This window comes from Theropithecus gelada, chromosome 9, assembly GCF_003255815.1.
Source record: "Theropithecus gelada isolate Dixy chromosome 9, Tgel_1.0, whole genome shotgun sequence".
Classification (NCBI taxonomy): domain Eukaryota; kingdom Metazoa; phylum Chordata; class Mammalia; order Primates; family Cercopithecidae; genus Theropithecus; species Theropithecus gelada.
The window spans coordinates 36,874,763-36,897,034 of record NC_037677.1 but is presented as its reverse complement, the minus strand read 5'-3'; the positions used below and the strand labels follow the sequence as shown (position 1 = coordinate 36,897,034).

The 22,272-nt window shown below is 46.3% G+C and overlaps 1 protein-coding gene across 2 annotated transcripts in view; it reads left to right on the top strand.

Moving 5' to 3' along the window:
- Positions 1-22,272, top strand: part of CAMK1D (calcium/calmodulin dependent protein kinase ID) — a 490,031-nt gene that overhangs the window by 438,299 nt on the left and 29,460 nt on the right. For both annotated transcript variants that reach the window (XM_025397235.1, XM_025397236.1), the window contains exon 6: positions 5,574-5,649. In XM_025397235.1, coding sequence (XP_025253020.1) covers positions 5,574-5,649 — 76 coding nt within the window. The remainder of the gene's footprint in view (positions 1-5,573; positions 5,650-22,272) is intronic.

Here is a 22,272-nt window from a genome sequence, read left to right as displayed (position 1 = left end):
TGGAATTACAACAGAGTTCCTGCCACGCGGCGTTAAGTCTGGTAACATAATACTGGACGGTTCGGCTGATTCTCAGTCAGGAAAACTGGCGTCTGAAAAGATCAGAGTGAGAAGTGGACTCTCTCAGGGCTATGTGCCTCACCACAGCTGAAATAGGAAAATGGGTGGGTGGGGGGCTATGCCAGAAAGGCCAGGTGAATTCAGCAGGTTGGTGAAACAGTACAGCCGACTGCCAATCGCAGGAGGCGAGCAGGAGAGAAAACATCCTCTTGGATCTCCACAGTTTGGCCACCATATCAAATTGTCAGGAGGGTTTTGAAAATTGCCTGAGAATGTTATCTTTTCCATGAATTTCTGTGAGATGAAAAATAGCTATTTGAAGTGATCTTGGTGGGCTTTTTCAAACAATGTTTCAAAGGACCCTTGATTCCAGCAATCACAAGTGAAATTAGAATTTAGGCTATGGGTGTGTGTGCCATTTTGCAATTTTAAAAATATTTCATGTTGGTGGAAATGTTATTTCCAAATCAGTTTGCTTTGTTTTGTTTGCTGGGTGACATGACACTTCTATCTTCACCCCCTGGGTTTGTTTCCAAGCACAATTAAGACGGTCACCAGAAGACAAATAGTTTACCCACCTCTCATTGGCTAAAAAATATTTGTATTTTGTTGGTTGATATAACACAGATAAGACACAACACCAAAAAGTGCAAGAAATGTACATTCTTGTTCAAATTCTTGACACAAATATGTACATTTCCATCACCAGTTTTGTCATCCTGATATTTACTTGTTTATAATTTAGAACTTTTCCCCCATAACAACCTTGGTGTTATCCAAAGCAGAAATCTTATTTATTTATTTATTTATTTATTTATTTATTTATTTATTTATTTTAGAGGCAGGATCTCACTCTGTTACCCAGGCTGGAGTGCAATGGTGCAGTCATAGCTCACTGCAGCCTCCAACTCTGGGTTCAAGTGATCCTCCTGCCTTAGCCTCCCAAAATGCTGGATTATAGACATGAGCCACTACATGTGGCCCAGGAATCTTTTCTTAACCATATGCTTTATGTCATAAACTTTATCATTTAAGCAGAGTCTCGTGTTCTAAAAATGTTTTAAGTGTAGTTAGTCTGTGGCTTCAAGAATCTAAACATATCGGCCAGGCATGGTGGCTCACGCCTGTAATCCCAGCACTTTGGGAGGCCAAGGCAGGTGGATCACCTGAGGTCAGGAGTTAGAGACCAGCCTGGCTACCACGGTGAAACCCCTTCTCTACTAAAAATACAAAAAGTAGTCAGGCATGGTGGCACACATCTGTACTCCCAGCTGCTCGGGAGACTGAGGCAGGAGAATTGCTGGGACCTGGGAAGCAGAGGTTGCAGTGAGTTGAGATCGTGCCATTGCACTCCAGCCTGGGTGACAGAATGGATTCCTTCTCAAAGAAAAAAAAAAAAAAAAGAAGAAGAAGAAGAATCATCTAAACATCTCAAGGAACCTCCAAGCATAAAAATTAGCCCCTTGCTTTTCCAGCCTGTACATGCCTTGCACAACGGCCCAGTGCGTTGACAGATTTGCCAGATTGAGGGTGAAATGTGTCCTGTGCCAGTTTCCCTTGATGTGTGGATTTCTAGAAAAAAACCATGTTCTTTATTCTTTCTTTTTCTGAACAATGGATCATGGCCAGTATGTTCCTCATTCTAACAGATGATGAAGACGAGGGGGAGGTTGTTCTTTTAAAGAATCCTGCCTCCCACCATCCACGATGGTGGAGAACTGTGAGCATAGGGCACTCATGAGAACACAGAGTCCGCACTTCCTAGGCGGGAAGCCTGCTCTGCAGTGGCTGTGGCCTCGTATTCCTGCTGTCTTCCTTGGCTAGGGCATCGGCCGGGTCTTTGCTCAGAGGCTGTGTAAGCAGCTTTTGGAGGCACCACAGCTTCCTTGTCTGTGCTCCTTTCTCATATGTCTGTTGCTTTGGGCTTCTTTCTTTACCCCATGTGTTTGTTTCCAAGTGCAGTTAAGGTCACCAGAAGACAAATAGTTTACCCATCTCTGGTTGGTGTGGTGGCTCACTCCTGTAATCCCAGCACTTTGGGAGGTCAAGGCGGGTGGATCACCAGGTCAGGAGTTCAAGACCACCCTGACCAACATGGTGAAACCCCCGTCTCTACTAAAAATACAAAAATTAGCTGGATGTGGTGGTGCATGCCTGTAATCCCAGCTACTTGGGAGGCTGAGGCAGGAGAATGGCTTGAACCCGGGAGATGGAGGTTGCAGTGAGCTGAGATCACGTCACTGCACTCTAGCCTGGATGGCAGAGTGAGACTCCATCTCAAAAAAAATAATAATAATAATGTGTTTTGTTGGTTGATGTGACACAGAAAAGACACAACACCAAAAAGAACAAGAAATGTACATTCTTGTTCAAATTCTTGACACAAATATGTAAATCTCCATCCCCAATATTGTCATCCTGACATTTACTTGTTAATAATTTAAAACTTTTCCCCCATAACAACCACGCTGTTATCCAAAGCAGAAACCTTTTATTTTCGTTTATGTATTTATTTTAGAGATGGGGCCTCACTCTGTTGCCTAGACTGGAGTGCAATGGCATGATCATAGCTCACTGCAGCCTCCAACTCTGAGCACCTGGCACAGGGCATGAGGTTGTGCCCTGAAGTTTGCCGTGAGCTCCCAGCACCTCTGTGCTGTTTGACATCTGGTTCTGTGGAGTGGCCAGGCCAGGCTGCCGCGCCATCTCGCTGAAGAGGTTTGCAGATTCTTGTGATCTGGAACCCAGTGCCTCCACTCCCAGCTTGGCTCTGCCCTCCTGACACACGCTGTCAGCTCTGCAGGAGGGGAAGCTGGTCCACCGTTGCTCTAGGAGCCTTCTCTGCCTCGTGGACACTTTCCATCAGGCCGCGAGGCCGGCCCTGGAGGGTCCTTGCAGATGTTGTTGCTTCTCACGCCTTCTGTGTTCGTTTGGCCACTGGGACCAGAGTGCCAGCGTGGGGAGAACATGCCTCCTACATCAGGAAGACATTAACTGTGGTAAATGGCACCCTTTTGTCAGTTCCCATAAGACAAGAGCCTTGAGAAATATACTCTTAGCAGTCACGGCAGAGTCAGATATCGCCCAGCCATCCGAGGGCGGCCCCTCCCAGGTGTGAGTTTCCTCTGTAGTTCTGTCTCTCATTTTGCTGCCACGTTGAGGGTGAACAGAGTGAAGAAAGGATGTGCAGATTTATTTATTTTGCTCTTGTTTTGAAAAAATAACAATCTGATAGGAAGTCTGGGGGAGTTGGAGACTAAAGCCAGTGTGGAGGATTATCTGTGGAGCGCATCCCGCACTGCCATAAGCAGAGGCACTCGGCAGTGGTTTGTCTGCCTTCCTGTTCTTGCTCAGGAATATGTTTATTGTCAACAGGATGAAAGAGAGGATTTCCCAGTTCATTTTTCTACAAAAGAACTTTTCCTTTCCAAGTGTGTCCAACCCCCAGAGGACAGCTTTGAATGCGACCCAACACAAATTTGTAGATCTTCTTAAAACATTATGAGATTTTTTGGCGATTTTTATTTTTTAGCTCATCAGCTATTATTAGTGTTAGTGTATTTTATGTGTGGCCCAACACAATTCTTCTTCTTCCATTGCGGCCCAGGGAAATGAAGATTGGACACCCATGTAAACCTCAACTGAAGATGCTCTCACCTTAGCAAACAGTATGTTTGAGTGAAAAGAGCTGGAACAAGGATCAGACTGAGCTGGTTTCAAATCTCAGCTCTTTCCTATCTAGCTGTGTGATGTGGGACAAGTTAATTAACCTCTCTGAGGCTCATTTTTCTGACCTATCAGGTGCCCATCATGATAGTTGTCAGAGTTCAAAGGATTGCAGTAGAAAACATTTATAAATGACTCACCCAAGACCCAATTCATGGCAGTCACTTAATATAAGTGAAGTCTTTTCTGAAAAGAAGTTCGTGTAGATGCCACATTCCCACTGGGTAACATTGACTAACTTACCTGACTTCTCATACCTCTGCGTCCTCCCCTGTAATTTGGGAATAATAGTGATCATGCTACTAGCACTTCCCATCAACGATTGTTGGGGTGAGCGAGTTAATACATTATAAAAGAAGACCTAACTCAGCATCTAACAGGCACCTTCTCAGCTCTAGCTATTTTTCTCTATCCTTAAAAATTTGCAGGAAAGTCTATGCTAAAGACACTGCCATCAGATGTGTTTGGGGGCAAAGGATATTTTACTCAGATTCACTGCCTCTTCTTGTATTTATCTACTCTTTGTACTGACATATACTGAGTGTCAGCTATGCCAGATGCGGCTGGTTGCCAGAATGGGTGGGTAGCCAATGCTGGGCGATGGCCATAGGCGAGGAAGAGGGAGTCAGGATCGGTATAGAACAAGCCTCAAGGCCAGGAACAGGGAGTCAGGATCAGTATAGAACAAGCCCCAAGGCCAGGAAAAGAGAGAATTGGTATAGAACAAGCCCCAAGGCCAGGAACAGGGAGTTAGGATCAGTACAGAGCGAGTCCAAGCCCCCAGCATGGATAACTCTTGATGAAGAGTGCTTTAGAACCAAGAATGCAAGGTTGAATTGCAGTTTTCCTGTTTCACAGATGAGATGGGAAAATGCAGTGAGCATGCTGACGCCCTCCCCAAACCCTGGAGAAGGAATTAGGAGCAGGCCTGAAGCAGGATTTTCAGAGGGTTGGCCTCAACTCTGAGCTCCACGGCACCATTAGCTCCAGGAAGACCCAGGGAGGGGCTTCACCTTTATGACCCCACAGCACCCAGCAAGGCCCTACACAGAGGCCAGAAATGTTGCCTTGAGGTGACTTGAGGTGACGTCACAGACTCCAGACCCCAAAATAAGTATTTCTTTTTACATCAGGCTGATCTAAGTTACAGTGCTTAGTACAGCACTGCCATAAAATAGCCATGTATTATGTGTTTGTTGACTGACTGAGTTCCATCAGTAATCTCGCATCACACACACACACACACACACACACACACACAAGCACATCCCTCTTCATTATGTTTTTATTTACATTCTTTAGATACTGTAGTGTCTTCATATTTCTTCTGTTGAGTGCAGTGACTCATTTCTATAATCCCAGCATTTAGGGGGGCTGATGTGGGAGGATTGCTTGAGGCCAGGAGTTCAAGACCAGGCTAGGTAATATCAGAGACTTCATCTCCTAAAAGAAAAAAATTAGCTGGGCATGGTGGCATGCACCTGTGTTCCCAACTACTTAGGAAGCTGAGGTGGGAGATTTGCTGGAGCCCAGGAAGGAGGTCAAGACTTCAGGGAGCCATGATTGTGCCACTGTACCCCAGCCTGGGCAACAGAGCAAGACCCTATCTTCCTTCCTTTAAAAAAAAAAAAAAAAAAAAAAAAAACGAGCAAAAAAAATGGGTCAAGTCTCTCTACTCAGTTTTTATACTCACTGAAAGTTCAGGCCAAATAGCAGACCCCCAAAAACTGTCTTCAGTCTGAGGCATGTAAATTGTCAGGCTGTGTCTTTTCTTTGTCTTTCCGCAGCTCCTGAAGTCCTCGCCCAGAAGCCTTACAGCAAAGCTGTTGACTGCTGGTCCATCGGGGTGATTGCCTATATCTTGTAAGTACCACCTGCTGCCTTGGGTTCTTCCTCTACTGGCCATTTTTTGTTTGTCTGGCAAAATATACATGAAACAGAATTTACCATTTTTAAGGGTACAGTTTAAGGGTACAGTTCAGGGCTATGTTTAAGGGTACATTTCAGTGGCATTAAGTCCATTCACAGTGTTGCAGAACCAACACTGCTGTTCACTTCCAGAACTTTTCCATCACCCCAAACTGAAACTGCACCCCTGACATAAAAACTCCTTTTCTCTTCTCCCCTAGCCCCTGGGAACTTCTGCACTACTTTCTGTCTCTATGAACTTGACTCTTCTGGGGACCTCATATAAGTGGAATCACACAGTGTCTGTCCTTTGATGTCAGGTGTATTTCACTTAGCAAAACATCTTCGAGGCCCATCTGTAGTGTAGCACGGGTCAGAATTTCCTTTCATTTTAAAAGCTGAGTAATACTCCTTTGTGTGGTTAGACCATGTTTTGTTTATCCCCTTGGTCCATTGATAGACATTTGGGTTGTTTCCACCTTTTGGCATCATGAATAATGCTGCTGTGAACACAGGTGTAGAAATATCTGTTTGAATCCCTGCTTTCACTTCTTTGGGGTTTCTGTCTGGAAGTGGAATTGCTGGGCCATGTGGTAGTTCTACATTGAATTTTTGAGGAGCCACCATACAGTTTTCTGTAGCAGCAGCACCAGCAATTTATATTCCCAGCAGCAAACACAAGGGTTCCAGTTTTGCCACATCTGCACCAACGGTTGCCATTTTCCTTTTTTTCGGTAATAGCCCCCAAATGGGTGTGAAGTGGTGTCTCATTGGGGTTTTCAATTTGCATATTTCTAATAGCTAATTAAGCCTCTTTTCATGTGCCACGTTGGCTTTTTAGTGGACACAAACCACTATGGAAATAGTACATCTCCCAAAGAAATCATGAGAAAAAAACGCAATGAAAATCTCAATTTAGCCTTTAGATTTTTCATTTCTTCTCAGACATCTTATCTCCATAACCCAGGAAATGCAATTCTAGGCCATAGGCTTGTTGCAGTTATTTCAGGATCATCAGTTTTGTTTCTTATTTGTTTTATTTGTTTTGCTTAAGTCTACTGTAAAGTTATTTTTAAATTACAATTTCTTTTAGAAGTTATACTTTCAAACACTTATTATGGAACATACTTTTAGGGTAGGCTTAGGCCAACTTGTTTCTGCAATTGCTAGGAAATGAATTTCCCCATTTCATCATCCCCAAGGAGGGAGCATTTCCTTGCAGAAAGAGCCCCCTGCACACAATGAGAGACTGCAGGGGATGGTGACTGGAGAAAGTTCTGGCAGTGTGTGGCATCCTCTCCTCCTCCAGGAATGCTGGAAACATCCCTCCGCCACCACCACATTGGCTCTGGTGCAGCATCTGAGCAGCAGATGGCCTTTCTCCAGCATTCAAGTGGGCTGCGTTTGTAGTTTAGTGTGAGTTTAGGTAACAGTGCCTGTAGATTCTTGCCATTATCACAGGAGAATTTCATCCATTGTGATATACCTGGCCTAAAGGACTCTCCTTTATGGAAACTGGCAAAGGGCCAATTCGTCTGAGCTTTAAAACTAACATATTACACTTACAGAATGCTTTCCCTTTCAAAGGACATTGATCACCTTTTGCAGTTTTATCCTTTTGAGGTGTGTTTCACACCCTTTTGAGAATCTAATGAAAGTTGTGGATCCTATCCCCTAATAAGATCACATGTGCACGCACACATACGCACACAACACACACACACACACAAAACACATGCACACACAAAACACAACACACACATACATACACACGCACACACACACAACACACGTGCGCGCACACCACGCACACATACGCACGCAATGCACACCACACACGCAACGCACACCACACATGCACACACACAACACACACATGCACATACAAAACACACACACCACACACACATTCACACCATACACACACAACGCGCACACACAACACACCACACACACACGCACACAACACACATGCATGTATGCACACAAATGCACATGCATACACACGTGCACACGCGCACGCACACAACACATGCACACACACAACACACGCATGCGCACACACGGCACATGCACACAACACGCACACAAACACACATGCACACAGCACATGAACACAACACGCACACACATGCATACAACACACACACAACGCATGGGCACACACACACATGCACACACATGCGCATGCACGCACGTGCCCACACATGCACGCGCACACACGCAGCCACACACATGCACACGCTCACACACACACACACACACACACACAATTTTGCATACCATTTTCTCGGGGGATGTGGTCATTGTCCTGGTAAGCAGACACTGGACAGGAGCCCCATGTTATTCACCCTGGCTCTAAGTCCTCAGTTAGAAATCTTATCAGAGGTCCTGCCTCACCCAGCTTAACTATGGAAGGCTTAAGGAAATAAATGCTAGGCCATTCTTCCCGCAAAGAACTGAAGCTAGTATCAGTCATCTAGAGAAACCTTCCCTGGGGCTGGGGAAAGTAGCCCTTTTTCTGACCTTCTGGTTATTTGTTCCTTTATGTCTATCTGAACGTTGAACCATGAGTGGTCTGCAGGAATGTCTGTGGACTCCCTTTGAGTTTGTTTGTATAATTATTTCCCTGAAGTCACAGCCGTGGGGGTGGGGCATTGGTACAGCTCTGGGAAGGCACATCTTGACAGATATTGACAGATGTTTCTTAGAATGACTGGGATATGCAATTTAAAACTAAGCAATGATGTCTTAGTCAGATCAGGCTGCTACAACAATATGCCACGTGGTTTAAACAACAGAGATTTATTTCTCACAGTCTGGAGGCTGGAAGTCCAAGATCAAGGTATTAACCAATTCATTTCCTGGTGAGGGCTCTTTTCCTGACTTGCAGACAGCCACCTTCTTGCTGTGGCCTCACATGCTGTAGAGAAAGTACAGAAGAGCAAGCTCTCTGGTATCTTCCCTAAACCAGTCACTGGCAAAGAAAACAGGATCATGATGGTTGGCCAAGTGGAGCAGTTGACAGTGGGGAGAAGCCTTGAGTGAAAGCAGCGTTCTTCTAGGCAACTAACCACGTCTGCCATGGACCATAGGTAGGATGACGTTGGAAAGAGGGTCAGTATGGCTAAAGATAGTATCAAGACAGGACATCAGAATGTGACATGCAAGAAGTAACCTAGTGCCAGAACAAAGAGAGACTGGGTAAAAGTTTGGATTTTAACCCAAGGGCATTGGGAAGGGTTTTGAGCAGTGTTGTGATCCAGTCTGATTCACATTCAAGTATTATTCCAGCCACTCTGAAGAAAGCATTGGAAGGAAAATGTGGAAGGTGGAGATTGAGTGGGAAGCTCTGGGCAGAGGAGTGGTGAGAGGTGCTTCTCCTGGGGAGGCAGTGATTATGGAAAGAGTGGTGGAGAGATCTCAGATTTATTTTGGGTGTGGAGGATGAAGGAGAGGGAGTCTTTAAGTCTCAATCCAAGGAGTTGGCTTAAATAACTGTTGATGGTTAAGAAAAAAGAGAAAGGAATGGAAGAGGAGTCGATTTAGGAGGGTGGGTGAGATCAATAGTTTGGTTTTGGGTACGTTAAGCTTGAGACCCTTGGGAGATACCCACTGAGTAGTGTATGCACGTGTGGTGTTCAGGAAAGGTCTGGGATAGAGATACTGGCACGTACTTCTGAGTATGATTTGACAAGTGGTGCACCCAAACCCTTATGATTTCCATATACATTGCAGTATTTGCCAGGGTTCAAGTGTAGTATTAAGCAAACACATGCCATATTTCTTTGAGTATAAATTTGGTAAGTTTCCACTTGATGGTTTCCTGGTCACACTAGCTTTGCCCCAGAGACTAGTCCCAGATCAATTTCATGACTGTGTTAGATTTCAAGATGGCAGCCTGGGCTTCTGTTTTTCCAGGTGCCTTCTAGAGCTCTGTGAGTCCCAAGCAGAGAATGAATGGACTCTTGGCATCTCAGTTGTATTCTGTAAGATGTTCAGACTCCTATGGGTGATAGGTCAAATCCTGGGTATGATTGAGTACATAACACGGCTGTACTTGGAGAACCACCAGCCTCAACTTTATTTTCAGTAGATTAATCTCCTTACAAATTCATCTTTTCTCACCATACAGATGGTTGGTACTCTGTTGAGAGGCATCGAGTCTGTATCATCTTTCCATGTTTCACCCTTTGCACAGTGCCTGGAATAGAGAAGGCAATCAATAAATGCTGGTTGTTGACACTAAGAATGATAAGTTTGAGGCTGGGGGTCTGATGTACAGGGAGGCCCGTGCACAGCTATGGTAGGTCACAGAATGCAGTGGTCACTGAGGACAGGGAAAAGCACCATCAAGGTGGGTCTGGAAGGTTGGATAAGCAGAGAGATAAGAGCATCAGATAGGACGGGGAGGGAGGCAAGGACCAGAGCAAAGTGCTGCGGCCTGTGTGAGGAGGGCTCATGAAGCTATCCTCTGACCATTCTGTAGCCTGAGTTTGTGTCGATGTCAGAGGTAGGCACTGGATTTAAGCAGCGTTAGACATCAGAACTCGTGTGTCTCATTCTCAGACTCTTTCTCCTTCCCGTGGGTCCACCATGCCTGGTCTCCCATTCCCATCTAAAGACTTACGCACCAGGCCACTGAGTGGCCCATGACCAACAGGCAGCATGCCAGGAGGCCGCCTTCCCCGGGGAAGGCACGAAGCACCTCATTCTTCCCAGCTGCTGTAATGGAAAAGAGGTCAGCCCCTGCAGTGTTTTGGAGCGTAGCACTCTTATTTTTGTTTGATAAACCTGTCATGCTGAGATATCAGACTGCAGCCAAAGTGGCCGTGACAGGCCACGGCACCAAGTTTTCTCCTCTTGCACGCCATGTAAACATTCCTCCTTTTGCTGGTGTGTGCACTTGATAAATTGGCCCTCTTTTGGTCTCCATTTATCTACTATTCATCATTTGGAAGGAGAAATATTTTTTCCTACCAAGGACACTCATTTTTAAAAACTCATGTGATGGGTTCTTATCCTGCCAGGAATCTTGCTTTGGGGATTAGGACTTGCAAAAAACATCTTTGCTCACATAGCTTATGTTGCTGGGAAGGACTGAGGATGGCGTGGGTTGGGCTTTGTGATAAGCATGTTGTGTCCAGTGTGACAGGCTTGGCTCAGCCAAGATAGCATAAGGTCCAAGGCACAAATTTCCTCAATCAAGATGAACCTCAGCATCTCACAGGTCAATCTTGATTTTGTGATAACATATAGCCCGTCTTTCTTCTCAGAACTTGAAGAATACTCATTTTTTTACTGATTATTTAATGATCACTTGCCTAAATTATGTTCAAGGATGCTGTGTATTGTGAGGAGACACCATGAATGTGGGCTAACAGTGGAGAAGGATCCTAAAGAGATTCCCACTCCCAAATTGGAACAGGCATTTCAGAGGCACAGGAGCAGGCTGGACAGGTGGGCTGAACTTGGCCATGGGTGGGGAGACCTCAGACCTCTCTGCCTAGAAGAAACTCTAGGCAAAACCTTGATGGTACCCCGCTTTCTTTAGTGGGCCTCCACATTGCTCACTTTTTAAAATTTGCTCACATAAATGTCGATTTTCCTGTACATGCAGCTGAATTAGCTTTGGAAGAATTGAACAGGGAAGGCCTCGTCTGCATGCTCATATCCGTGTTCTGAAACAAAAGATGATCCTCGCCAACGCAGTTCCCATCCCTTTGAGCAATTGACAGCTGACTCTTGATGGAATACGTATGTTCCAAGGAGAACTTGAGCCCAAGCATCCCCCGAAGAGAATGCAGCGTAGTCACCGAGCCCCAGCCCCAAGCCCTGGGGGGTCGTGATGGCTGTTACTCCTATCAGTATGAGGAGTGCTGACTTTAATAGGGACTGTTCACTGACGTGGCCAGCGGGCAACAGTCACCTGGTTATATTCATGAGCTTTGTGAGGTGGGGCACAGTGCCTCATTCCGGCCACTGTGGGCCCACGGTCTGGATTTTGGCTTTAGAAATTTGGAAACTCAGTTTGATCTGTTTGTTCATCTTGTTCAGACATCTTTGTGAATTGATTCACAGTAACTAGACTCAGGAAAAAAAAAAAAAAAAAAGACAGGACTGTCCGTTGACTAAATCATAATGCAGTTCGTGCTTCACAAGGTAATTGGATATGCGTGTCAACAAACAAACATGTTCTCTCCCCTATAGGAAACGCTCCGTGAGAAATCAAATGAAAAGCAGAAGCTTGCTTTCTTTTGGAACAGGGTATCAGAGCAGTGGAGGCGGGTGGCCTTAGATACATTCATGAAGCCTGTGCTGGTCTCCAGGCCACCTTCTCCACAGAAGGATGATTCCGCTGAGCAGCTCTTTCTATTGGCTGGTGAGCACAGCTGACCAGTTCCTGGTTTTTTTTGTTTGTTTGTTTTTTAGAGACAGAGTCTTGCTTTGTCACCCAGGCTGGAGTGTAGTGGCGCAATCATAGCTCACTGCAGCCTTGACCTCCTGGGCTCAAGTCATCTTCCCACCTCAGCCTCCGAGAAGCTGGGACCATAGGAGTGTGCCATTATGCCCAGCTAATTAAAAACAAAACAAAACATAGAGACAGGGTCTCACTATGTTGCCCAGGCTAGTCTTGAACTCCTGGCCTCAAGTAATCCTCCCAAAGTGCTGGCATTACAGGTATGAGCCACTGTGCCCAGCCCCTAGTGACCAGTTCTTATGACTCCTCCTTTCTTCTGCTTTAAAGACCAGCCACCGGCCACCCACCCTTTCCCATGATCACTCCCGCATCGTTGTTTGATTTCAGCAGGCATTGATTGTTTGTTATGATTCCCGGGTGACCAATTTTAGTTCATGGATTGCATTTCGGTTTGGCTGCTTTCCAAGGGTTTTCAGAAAGGACCTCGTCTCCCCATCATGTTCTCTGCCGGGTACATCCTGGGGATGGCTAAATGCCACCTGTGGGTTGTGACTCCCTGCAGCTTTAGTTGGAGACAGAAGTTGGGCCATATTTCAGCTTTGTTAAGCTGAGGCAAGGGACTTGAGTCATTGTCTGTGACAGTTGGTTTACTCTACCTCTAACCCCTCAAAATACTCTGGTGTCAAAGAGCAGGTGCAGGAGGCACACAACAGTGATGGGGGAAACTTCACAAGCAGTGCAGTTGAGGGAAATCGGGCATTTAGATGGTGAGGAGAGCAGCTCCCTGCCAGTGACCTCAGGCTGTGTGGAATGCACCAACTTCTGTGGTTTTGCCTTCAAAGGCCGTGAGGTAGAGAGGGCACCACAGAGCGAGAGGTCGGAAGGTTGTGACTCACAGCCATCACTTTTGTGCCCTGAATGGCGTGGCTTCACGCCAGATGGAGAAACATTTTACTTCCTGTGCCCTCTTGTTTTCATCTTAGCCCCATCTCCTAGAAGCCGTCATTTACATAGCAGCTAAATGCTCTGGGATATTTAGCCTGAAGAATGGAAGGCAGGAAATTGACATCCATTCACTTAACTCACATTTATCGAGCCTAAAATGTGTCAGGCAGGTTGATGGGGATGCGGAGATGGATTTATCACCAGTCTGGCCTAGGAGGCACTTACTGTCTGCTGGAGGTGACAGACAGTAAACAGATAAATTACAGTCTAGTCTTCCAGCTGTCTGAAATGGGAGGGAGGTGGTGGGCAGCTCCTAGAACAGAGTCGGGACTCTGCTCTGCCTGAGGAAGCCTTCCCAGGACAGGTGACAGCAACCTGGGTTTGGAAAGATGGGTGAGAATCTTCCAGGAGAGAGGTAGTCCAGGCCGAGGGAAGCGCTCTGTCTTCAGTATCTGCCTAGAGAGATTGATGGTTCTATCCTCTCAAGACCCAGTTATCTGAAAATAAAAAGTGCTGTTTGTGTATGAGAAAAGAGGTGCCATTCAATTAGAAAGATAGTGTTTAAAATAGAGTTTGAAGGACTTGATCGAGCTTTGAAATTTTAATATCTCAAACTTGGGGATGGGGAAAATATAATCTCTGAATTATCAGGATTTTTTCATTCCCCTAGCAGGATACTGTGCACACGGAAGAATCAGGGGCTCTTTATTATGGTTTTAAGTATGTGTTGGATTTGCATAGCAGCAGCACTCAGCAGGACAGGGGCAGGGCATAGACGGTGAAAAGAACAAAGAACACGCACAGGGGAAAATGCCCAGCTCCATGGCGGGTGGCACGATAGCAAGTAGGTGGATTCGGGCCCCATTTGTGACGAAGAGAGCAGGGATGGAGGCTGGGAGGGGAGGGATTCCACCGCACACCAGCAAGTCAGGGAAACCCTGGAGGACATGGGTGGGAGGATCCTTGGAAGAGTTGATCAGAAGCCCACGACTCAACGCGACACCGTGTAATGTGGTGCACGGTGCCACCTTCCCGCGTCTGGTCTCCTTGCCGTCCACGTTCCAAGGGCTTATTTTCTAGACCATCTCAGAAGTGCATTGTGAGCATTCAGCGAAGAGGACATGCCGAAAGTGCAGTGCAAGGCCTCAGCCAGTGGGATGGAGGGAGCAAGACATTGCCCAGGTGCCATTGTCAGCCTATGCAGATGCGTAACTGCTTACCCATCCAAACTGGGAGGCGGGGAGGGAAAGAGGGAGAAAAAGGAGAGAGGGAAGGAAGCCAGGGAGGGAGGAAGGGAGGAAGGAAGAGCCTAACCACCAAGTAAGCAAAGTCAAGCTGCAGAAATCAGACTTGGAAATCCTCCATGCGTTCCGCATCATTGGTTAGCACTTGGTGCTAATCGCCTCCGGATTGGATGTCTGCAGTCTTCGTGCTTTGGTGTGAAATCCACCCCTCATGAGAACTAACTCATCTGCTTTGTCCCCGGTGTGCACTCAGTTTCACTGTTAGCATGAGCTGCACTGAAAGTGGTTTTTTCCCAACTTCCTGCAGATGTGTTTTGCCCTTTAGGAGGAGGCTGGTGCTCTGCACAAATGCCCCACGCTTTCTTGAGGTAGTGTCCATCTGACTAATGCAGAAATCAAAACGTGGATTTTGCTGCTCGCTAGTCATGCTTAGAGATGTATTTTGTTATCCCTCCCCTCCTCCCTGCCAGTGTTCAATTTCAGTCGTGCATAAACTTTCTAAGGAATGGGTTTCCTTTTTCCTCTCCAGTATTCCCTTTCCTTTTTCCCCTAAATCTTTTCCTAATCTGCTTACTCCTTCTCAGTTTGCAAGACATTATCTAAACCTCAGGGGGTGCAGCAGGCATTTATCCCCCTTGCATTTTCATCACCAGTACTTTGCCGGAGTCACCCTCTGCATGGTTTAATACGTGAACCATTCCTAGTTTCCCCGGCCTGCTCTCTTGTAAGTTTGCAAGGAGAAAGCTCTGGAAATGCGCACAGTCAAATATACGGTTACTGAAATAATTGGATTACATTTTTATAATGATTCAGGTCTCATTGGCCTTTAAATGTTATAAATCCAAATAATATGCTGAAACCTGTTTTGATTACTAAGTCGGCCTTGCAAATAAGTACAAAAGATTTATCAGCTTTTAAAAGCTTTGCTTTATTTTATTATTTCTTAAAGTCTGTCATATTATACAGAGTAAGATTAATACAATTCAGATTTCTTCCTACAGGGTGCAGACATTCATTCAATAAATATTTGTTAAATATTGACCGAGTGCCAAGGCAGAGGACAGACAGTGGCCACCCAGTGGTCGCTACATGTGGACACACTCTGATGTCCAAAGGAGCGATGCCCAGAGTGGATTGATTTTGCTTGTGTTTTTCAGACCCCTATTGGGCCTGGGTTGGCCTTGAAGCCTGCCTAGTGTGTAATATACCTGGGGATTTGTTGTTTCGGTCATTTTTATGGCAGCTTGGCCTCACTGTATAAAAAATATTCCTTAACAAATATGCCTTTGAGCAAGCGTTCTCAGGAAAGCTGGAGCTGTTCTTAGAATTGAGGGTTCCTTGGCTAAGTGTTCAGAAATACTGGCATACAAAGATCAGACTTCTAAAGCAGGTCGAGTGCATTCTGTCATCATGTTCATAATACAGCGCTCAGAATAATGACCAGAGGCAGCGTCTCCCTCTGTCCCTTCCGTAGCGGCTTAGAAGGTTCTGTCAGGGTGTACGGTTGTTAGTGGGTGGTTCTGAGATGTTGCCCAAAATTTTAAAATATGTTGCTTCGTTTTGATGGGTAGAGTGTGGGACATTGGGGTAAGTCCTCAGGGCTCATCTGCTCCTCTCTCCACCTCAACATTGCTCTTCCCCATGCTGTGCGGCTGCCCTTGCACTTCAGCGTCTTTCAGCTGGAGGAACCTGAGAAGGAGGAGATGGAGTTGGGATAAAAAGGAGAACAGGGGGATAAGGGTGTGGGAATCAGCATTTAATGATCACTATGTCACTGGAACTTTCAGATGTTATATCTCTAGCATCGATCCATCCATCCATCCATCCATCCATCCATATTTCTGTCTATCTAGCTATCTGTCTATCCATCCATCCATCCATCCATCCATCCATCCCATCCATCCATCTATCCATCCATCCATCTCATCCATCCGTCCATTCATCTCATCCATCCATCCATCCATCCATCTCATCCAACTATCCATCCATCCATCCCATCCATCCATCCCATCCATCCATCCTTCTCATCCATCTGTCCAGTCATCTTTCTATCTGTCGTCTATCTGTCTATCCATTCATCCATCCATCCTTCCATCCATCCATCTTCTGTTTATCCATCCGTCCACCCATCCATCCATTCATGAATCCATTCATTCATCTTTCTATCTGTCATCTGTCTATCCATTCATCCATCCTTCCATCTATCTATCCATCCATCTCATCTATCTTCCTATCTATATCTATCTTCATTATCATTATCTATCATCTGTCTCTATCTATCTATATCTATCCATCACCTGTCTGTATATCTGTGTGTTTTATATATCATACATATTAGCATATGGAATACATGACATATGTTCCAATATTTATATAAGGTGGGTGTTGTTATCCCCATTCACAGAATAAACTGAACTCAGTGAGGGTGACTTTTTTTCCCAGTGTCACTCACACAGTTCCTGATGGAGCCAGGCTCCACACCTGTGTCTCCTTTCCTCTGACTTGCTGGCTGAGGAAAACTTTCCACACAAGGAAAAAGTCGCCCTTTTTCCTTGAAAAAAATCACTTCTATTCTCCTTCATGGCCTTTTCTTCCAGTTGGACTAAAACACAGAGTCCTGGGTTACCATTAACTGATGATTATTCAGTTATCAGTGTGAACTGTTGTGTTCAAATATTTTTTCAGAAAATAAAATAAGTCGCAGCACTTTCACAGGTGTTTAGAAAATTCACTTATATCTGTTAACTTTATTTCCCAATTTCTCCCAGTCAGCGAGGCACTCCTGTGCCCTGGCCAGCCTCACAGAGCCCTGCAAGGCCTCGCCAGAGGGAACTCTTTGCTTTTGTATCCTCTTGCAGCTTTGCATGGGAGCGTAGCACTGGAAAAAGGCTTCTCTGTCCTGTTGGGATTTGCTCAGTACAGACGCACCCTCATTTTTCTCCAGGCCCTCTCTTCACAGACAGGGCCATCATGATCCTGGCCATTCTCCTCCCATCTGTCTTCAGGAACACAGACTGGGTAGAACATTCCACGTTGATTTTGGAACTGCAAGACCTCTGGGCTGTTCTTCATTTCTTTCTCATTTTTTTGAGACACAGTCTTGCTCTGTCACCCAGGCTGGAGTGCAGTGGCACGATCTCAGTTCAGTGCAACCTCTGCCTCCTAGGTTCAAGCAATTCTCCTGCCTCTCCTGAGTAGCTGGTATTACAGCCGCGCACCACCACACCCAGCTAGTTTTTTGTATTTTTAGCAGAGACGGGATTTCACCATGTTGGCCAGGCCGGTCTTGAACTCCTGACCTCATGATCTGTCCACTGCGACCTCCCAAAGTGCTGGGATTACAGGCGTAAGCCACTGCGCCCGGCCTGTTCTTCATTTCTTTGGCAGGTCACATGACCTTGTCTCTGGCTCTGTTTTCAAAAGTATAGTATAGAAAAATCGTGGCAGTCTGACTGCAGAGGTAGGTTCTGAAAGAGAACATGCAGATATGGTGTTTCCCCAGCTTTGCAGTGCTACATCTGGATAGAAGTCCCAAAGGTTAATATGACCTGGCTCTGGAGTTGCACAAATAGAGTAAAATTCTGTGCTGTCTCTTAGATGTAAGCAAGTGGTCTAATCTTTCATGTATTTACTTCCTCATCTGGAAATTGAAGATTGAAAAAGTTAGCTTAGAACTGCATTAAATGAGACAATAATATATGTAAATTGCATAACCCAGTGTCTGGCATGGTGACAGCTCCGTACATGGTAGCTGTGGTTATTAACATTTACAGGAGCCGGGCGCGGTGGCTCAAGCCTGTAATCCCAGCACTTTGGGAGGCCGAGATGGGCGGATCACAAGGTCAGGAGATCGAGACCATCCTGGCTAACACGGTGAAACCCCATCTCTACTAAAAAATACAAAAAACTAGCTGGGCGAGGTGGTGGGTGCCTGTAGTCCCAGCTACTCGGGAGGCTGAGGCAGGAGAATGGCATGAACCCGGGAGGCAGAGCTTGCAGTGAGCCGAGATCGCGCCACTGCACTCCAGCCTGGGCGGCAGAGCGAGACTCCGCCTCAAAAAAAAAAAAAACCATTTACAGGACACATGCTCTAGAAGTGGTTTCTCTACTGTAGAAAAGTAAACGTTCCACTGTCCCATTTAAATAAGACTGGACTGTGGAACCCTGAGGGGCAAGACCTGGGTCTGTCTTACTACTCCATGATCAGCATTTCACACAATGCCAGTGCTCTATCAGTATCTGTAGAATTGGCCAAGCGTGAGTGTGGCTCACACCTGTAATCCCAGCACTTTGGGAGGCTGAGGCAGGCAGGTCACTTGAGGTCAGGAGTTCGAGACCAGCCTGGCCAACACAATGAAACCCCATCTCTACTAAAAATACAAAAATTAGCCCAGCTACTCGGGAGGCTGAGGCAGGAGAGTCACTTGAACCTGGGAGGCGGAGGTTGCAGTGAATCGAGATCACGCCATTGCACTACAGCCTGGGCAACAGAGCGAGACTCCATCTCAAAAAAAAATTTTTTATATATATACACAGATATATATATGATAGATAGATAGATAGATAGATAGATAGGTAGGTAGATAGATAAATAGATAGATAGATAAAATATGTATCTGTAGAATTGGCTTGAAGTAGCCTTTGTTTTTCTAGACCAGAGCTCTGGATGGATGCCCAGATCTCTTCTTCAGCTCCCTGGTACTCACTTTCCCTGTCTCCTAAACAAGGGGTTGGACCAGGTGATAGCTTCTGGCCCCCAGAATAAAATCTTTGATGCTGCGAGTCCCCCTACTGTGAAAAGTACTTCTTCAAACACACTTTTCAGCTTCTGGTTTGAGGACTCAGGCTGGGAGCAAGAGACGCCACCTGTCAGCTCTGTCATCGGATGGGCAGTTGCTGGTGGGAGGAGCTCCGCATCAAGGAAGTCCCTGGAGGCAGTGGTTGAGGCCCTGGACCTAGGTGGGCCCAGGGCATGTTGAAGTTTCCTTGTGTTCATTCCAGTCTGCCTTGAGTAGTGTCATTTACAGTGGATGCCATTGGCCATCAGGAGACTTTACTGCAAAAATAACTGAGAAAGTACTACACTTGGGAAAATTTGGTTCGATTTTCGTTTTTCAGGGTAAACACCTATTTTGGGATGTTTAGTACAACTTCTTAAGTCAGTACACACACACAGGCATGAATATTTCACACAAAGTATTTCTTGTTCATCAAAGAATAATCAATCAACAGATATTCATTAAGTAGTATCGAGGCCAGGTGCGGTGGCTCACACATGTAATCCCACCACTTTGGGAGGCAGAGGTGGGTGGATTACCCGAGGTCAGGAGTTCGAGACCAGCCTGGTCAACATGGTGAAACCCCATCTCTACTAGAAATACAAAAATTAGCCAGGCGTGGTGGTGGGTGCCTGTAATCCCAGGTACTTGGGAAGATGAGGTGGGAGAATCGCTTGAACCCGGAAGGCGGAGGTTGCCATGAGCCAAGATTGTGCCATTGCACTCCACCCTGGGTGACAGAGCAAGACTCCCATCTCAAAAAAATAAAAAAATCAAAAAAAAAATACTATTGAGTGCTAATGAAAGATATAGGCTGAGTATGATGTCTCATGCCTGCAATCCCAGGATTTTGGGAGGCCAAGGTGGGAGGATCTCTTGAGCCTAGGAGTTCAAGACCAGCCCGGCAACACAGCAAGACCCTGTCTGTACCAAAAAAAAAAAAAAAAAAAAAAATTAGCCCAGTATGGTGGTGCACTCAAAGTCATGTCTGTTTGGAATCGCTGCTGGCCTGTGGTTCCCACTACTCAGGAAGTTGAGGCAGGAGAATTGTATGAGCCTGGGAGTTCGAGGCTGCAGTGAGCTATGATCATGCCACTGCACTCCAGCCTGGATGATAAAGCTAGACCCTGTCTCAAAAAAAAAAAAAAATAGAAAAAGATAGATAGAAAAGAAATACTAGGCTAGGCACAGTGTCTCATGCCTGTAATCTGAGCGCTTTGGGAGGCCAAGGCGGGCAGATCATGAGGTCAGAAGATCAAGACCATCCTGGCCAACATGGTGAAACCCCATCTCTACTAAAAATACAAAAATTAGCTGGGTGCAGTGGCGTGCACCTATAGTCCCAGCTACTCAGGAGGCTGAGGCAGGAGAATTGCTTGAACCCGGGAGGCAGAGATTGCAGTGAGCCGAGATTGCACCACTGCACACCAGCCTAGCAACAGAGTGAGACTGTCTCAAAAAAAGAAAAAAAAAGAAATACTAGATATGGCACAGGCTTTGTCCTTCAGGGACTCATTATCAAGGTGTGAAGGTAAACATAATCATGATAATAAGCCATAATATCTTTACATTTCTTTCTTTTCTTTTCTTTTCTTTTTTTTTTTTGAGATGGAGTCTCGCTGTCTCCCAGGCTGGAGTGCAGTAGCGTGATCTCGGCTCACTGCAAGCTCTGCCCCCAGGTTCACACCATTCTCCTGCGTCAGCCTCCTGAGTAGCTGGGACTACAGGTGCCCATCACCACGCCCAGCTAATTTTTTTGTATTTTTAGTAGAGACGGGATTTCATCATATTCGCCAGGATGGTCTCAATCTCCTGACCTCTTGATCCGCCTGCCTTGGCCTCCCAAAGTGCTGGGATTACAGGCATGTGCCACCGCACCCGGCCACTAATTTTTTATTTTTAGTAGAGACGGGGTTTTACCATGTTGGTCAGGCCAGTCTCAAACTCACTCCTGATCTCAAGCGATCCACCCACCTCAGCCTCCCAAAGTGTTAGGGTTACAGGCATGAACCACTGTGCCTGGCCGATAGGCCGATATCTTTACATTTCTTAAGAGAACCCTAGAGGGAGGTGGGCTGGACTGTGAAGAATGAGAACTGTTTGGAGAGGGACCGAGTGGGGTGGGGGGTGGCAGTCCTTGAAACACAGACATTGAACGACTCGTGCATCCAGCCACCTTTTGCTGAGCGCATGCTATGTACTGGTCTAGGACCAGGGTTGCAAAAAGGAATGAGGATCACCACCGTTGGGGGGCTCAGACTTTATCAGAGAAAACAATGGGATGTAGACAGATAGAAACCAACATGCATGCCTTGATGGTGCCTGAGAAACTTGGAGAACATCAAGCTGGGGGCCTGCCCTGTCCGGGTGGGATCAAGAAAGACATCACTGAGCATAGACCCATGCACGGGGCTTTGGGGGAGAGCAGGTCACATCTATGCACAGCGGGAGAAGAGCAACCCTGGGCACAGAGAACGGTGCATAGAAAGGAATTTTCTCAATTAGGGATGCAAGGCTTCCCCTGACCAGCTCCAAATTACCTTTCCTGGTATCTTCTACACTTGCTGTTTATTTTGAAGGTTAGTGTTGGGTATCTGTCCCCCTCACCCCCAACTAGAATGTAAATGGCATGAGAATAGGGACTCTGACCATCTGTTCTATGCCTGGGACCTGGTCAGTGCTCAGTCAGTCTTTGGTGACAGCCAGAGGACTCCCTGACAGGCGGTTTTATTAATATTAGCTTCCCAGCCTGAATCACTGCTGTAGATGCAGGTCACACCTACTCCCGGGAGCCTTCCCTGATTACCTGTCAGACTGCTCACTCTCCCCTGCCTTCCTGCAGCAGCTGTGGAGGAGGAATCCACCTGTTCCGTAGCATCCAACCTCTGGGCCCTGGCAGGGCCCACACCTTTTGCGTCCCTTTTGCAGCTCTGCAGCCCAGCAGGACCTCACAGTGTTGAGGCTCCTCCCCTCTCTCAAAGTGGCCTTCTTCCGAGCTCCACCCTTGACCCTTGACTCAGAGTCACCAGCTGAGCAGGTGGAAGGCCAGGGAGATGACCTAATGTGTGATCAGCTGGGTGATTTTTGTCCATGCCAGGGGCTTGCTGGCACATACAAAGAAGCAGATAAACTAGCTGTGCTTACCCAGCCAGCCAGCCATGCCAGGCTTCCAGGGAATTTGAGTCTCGTC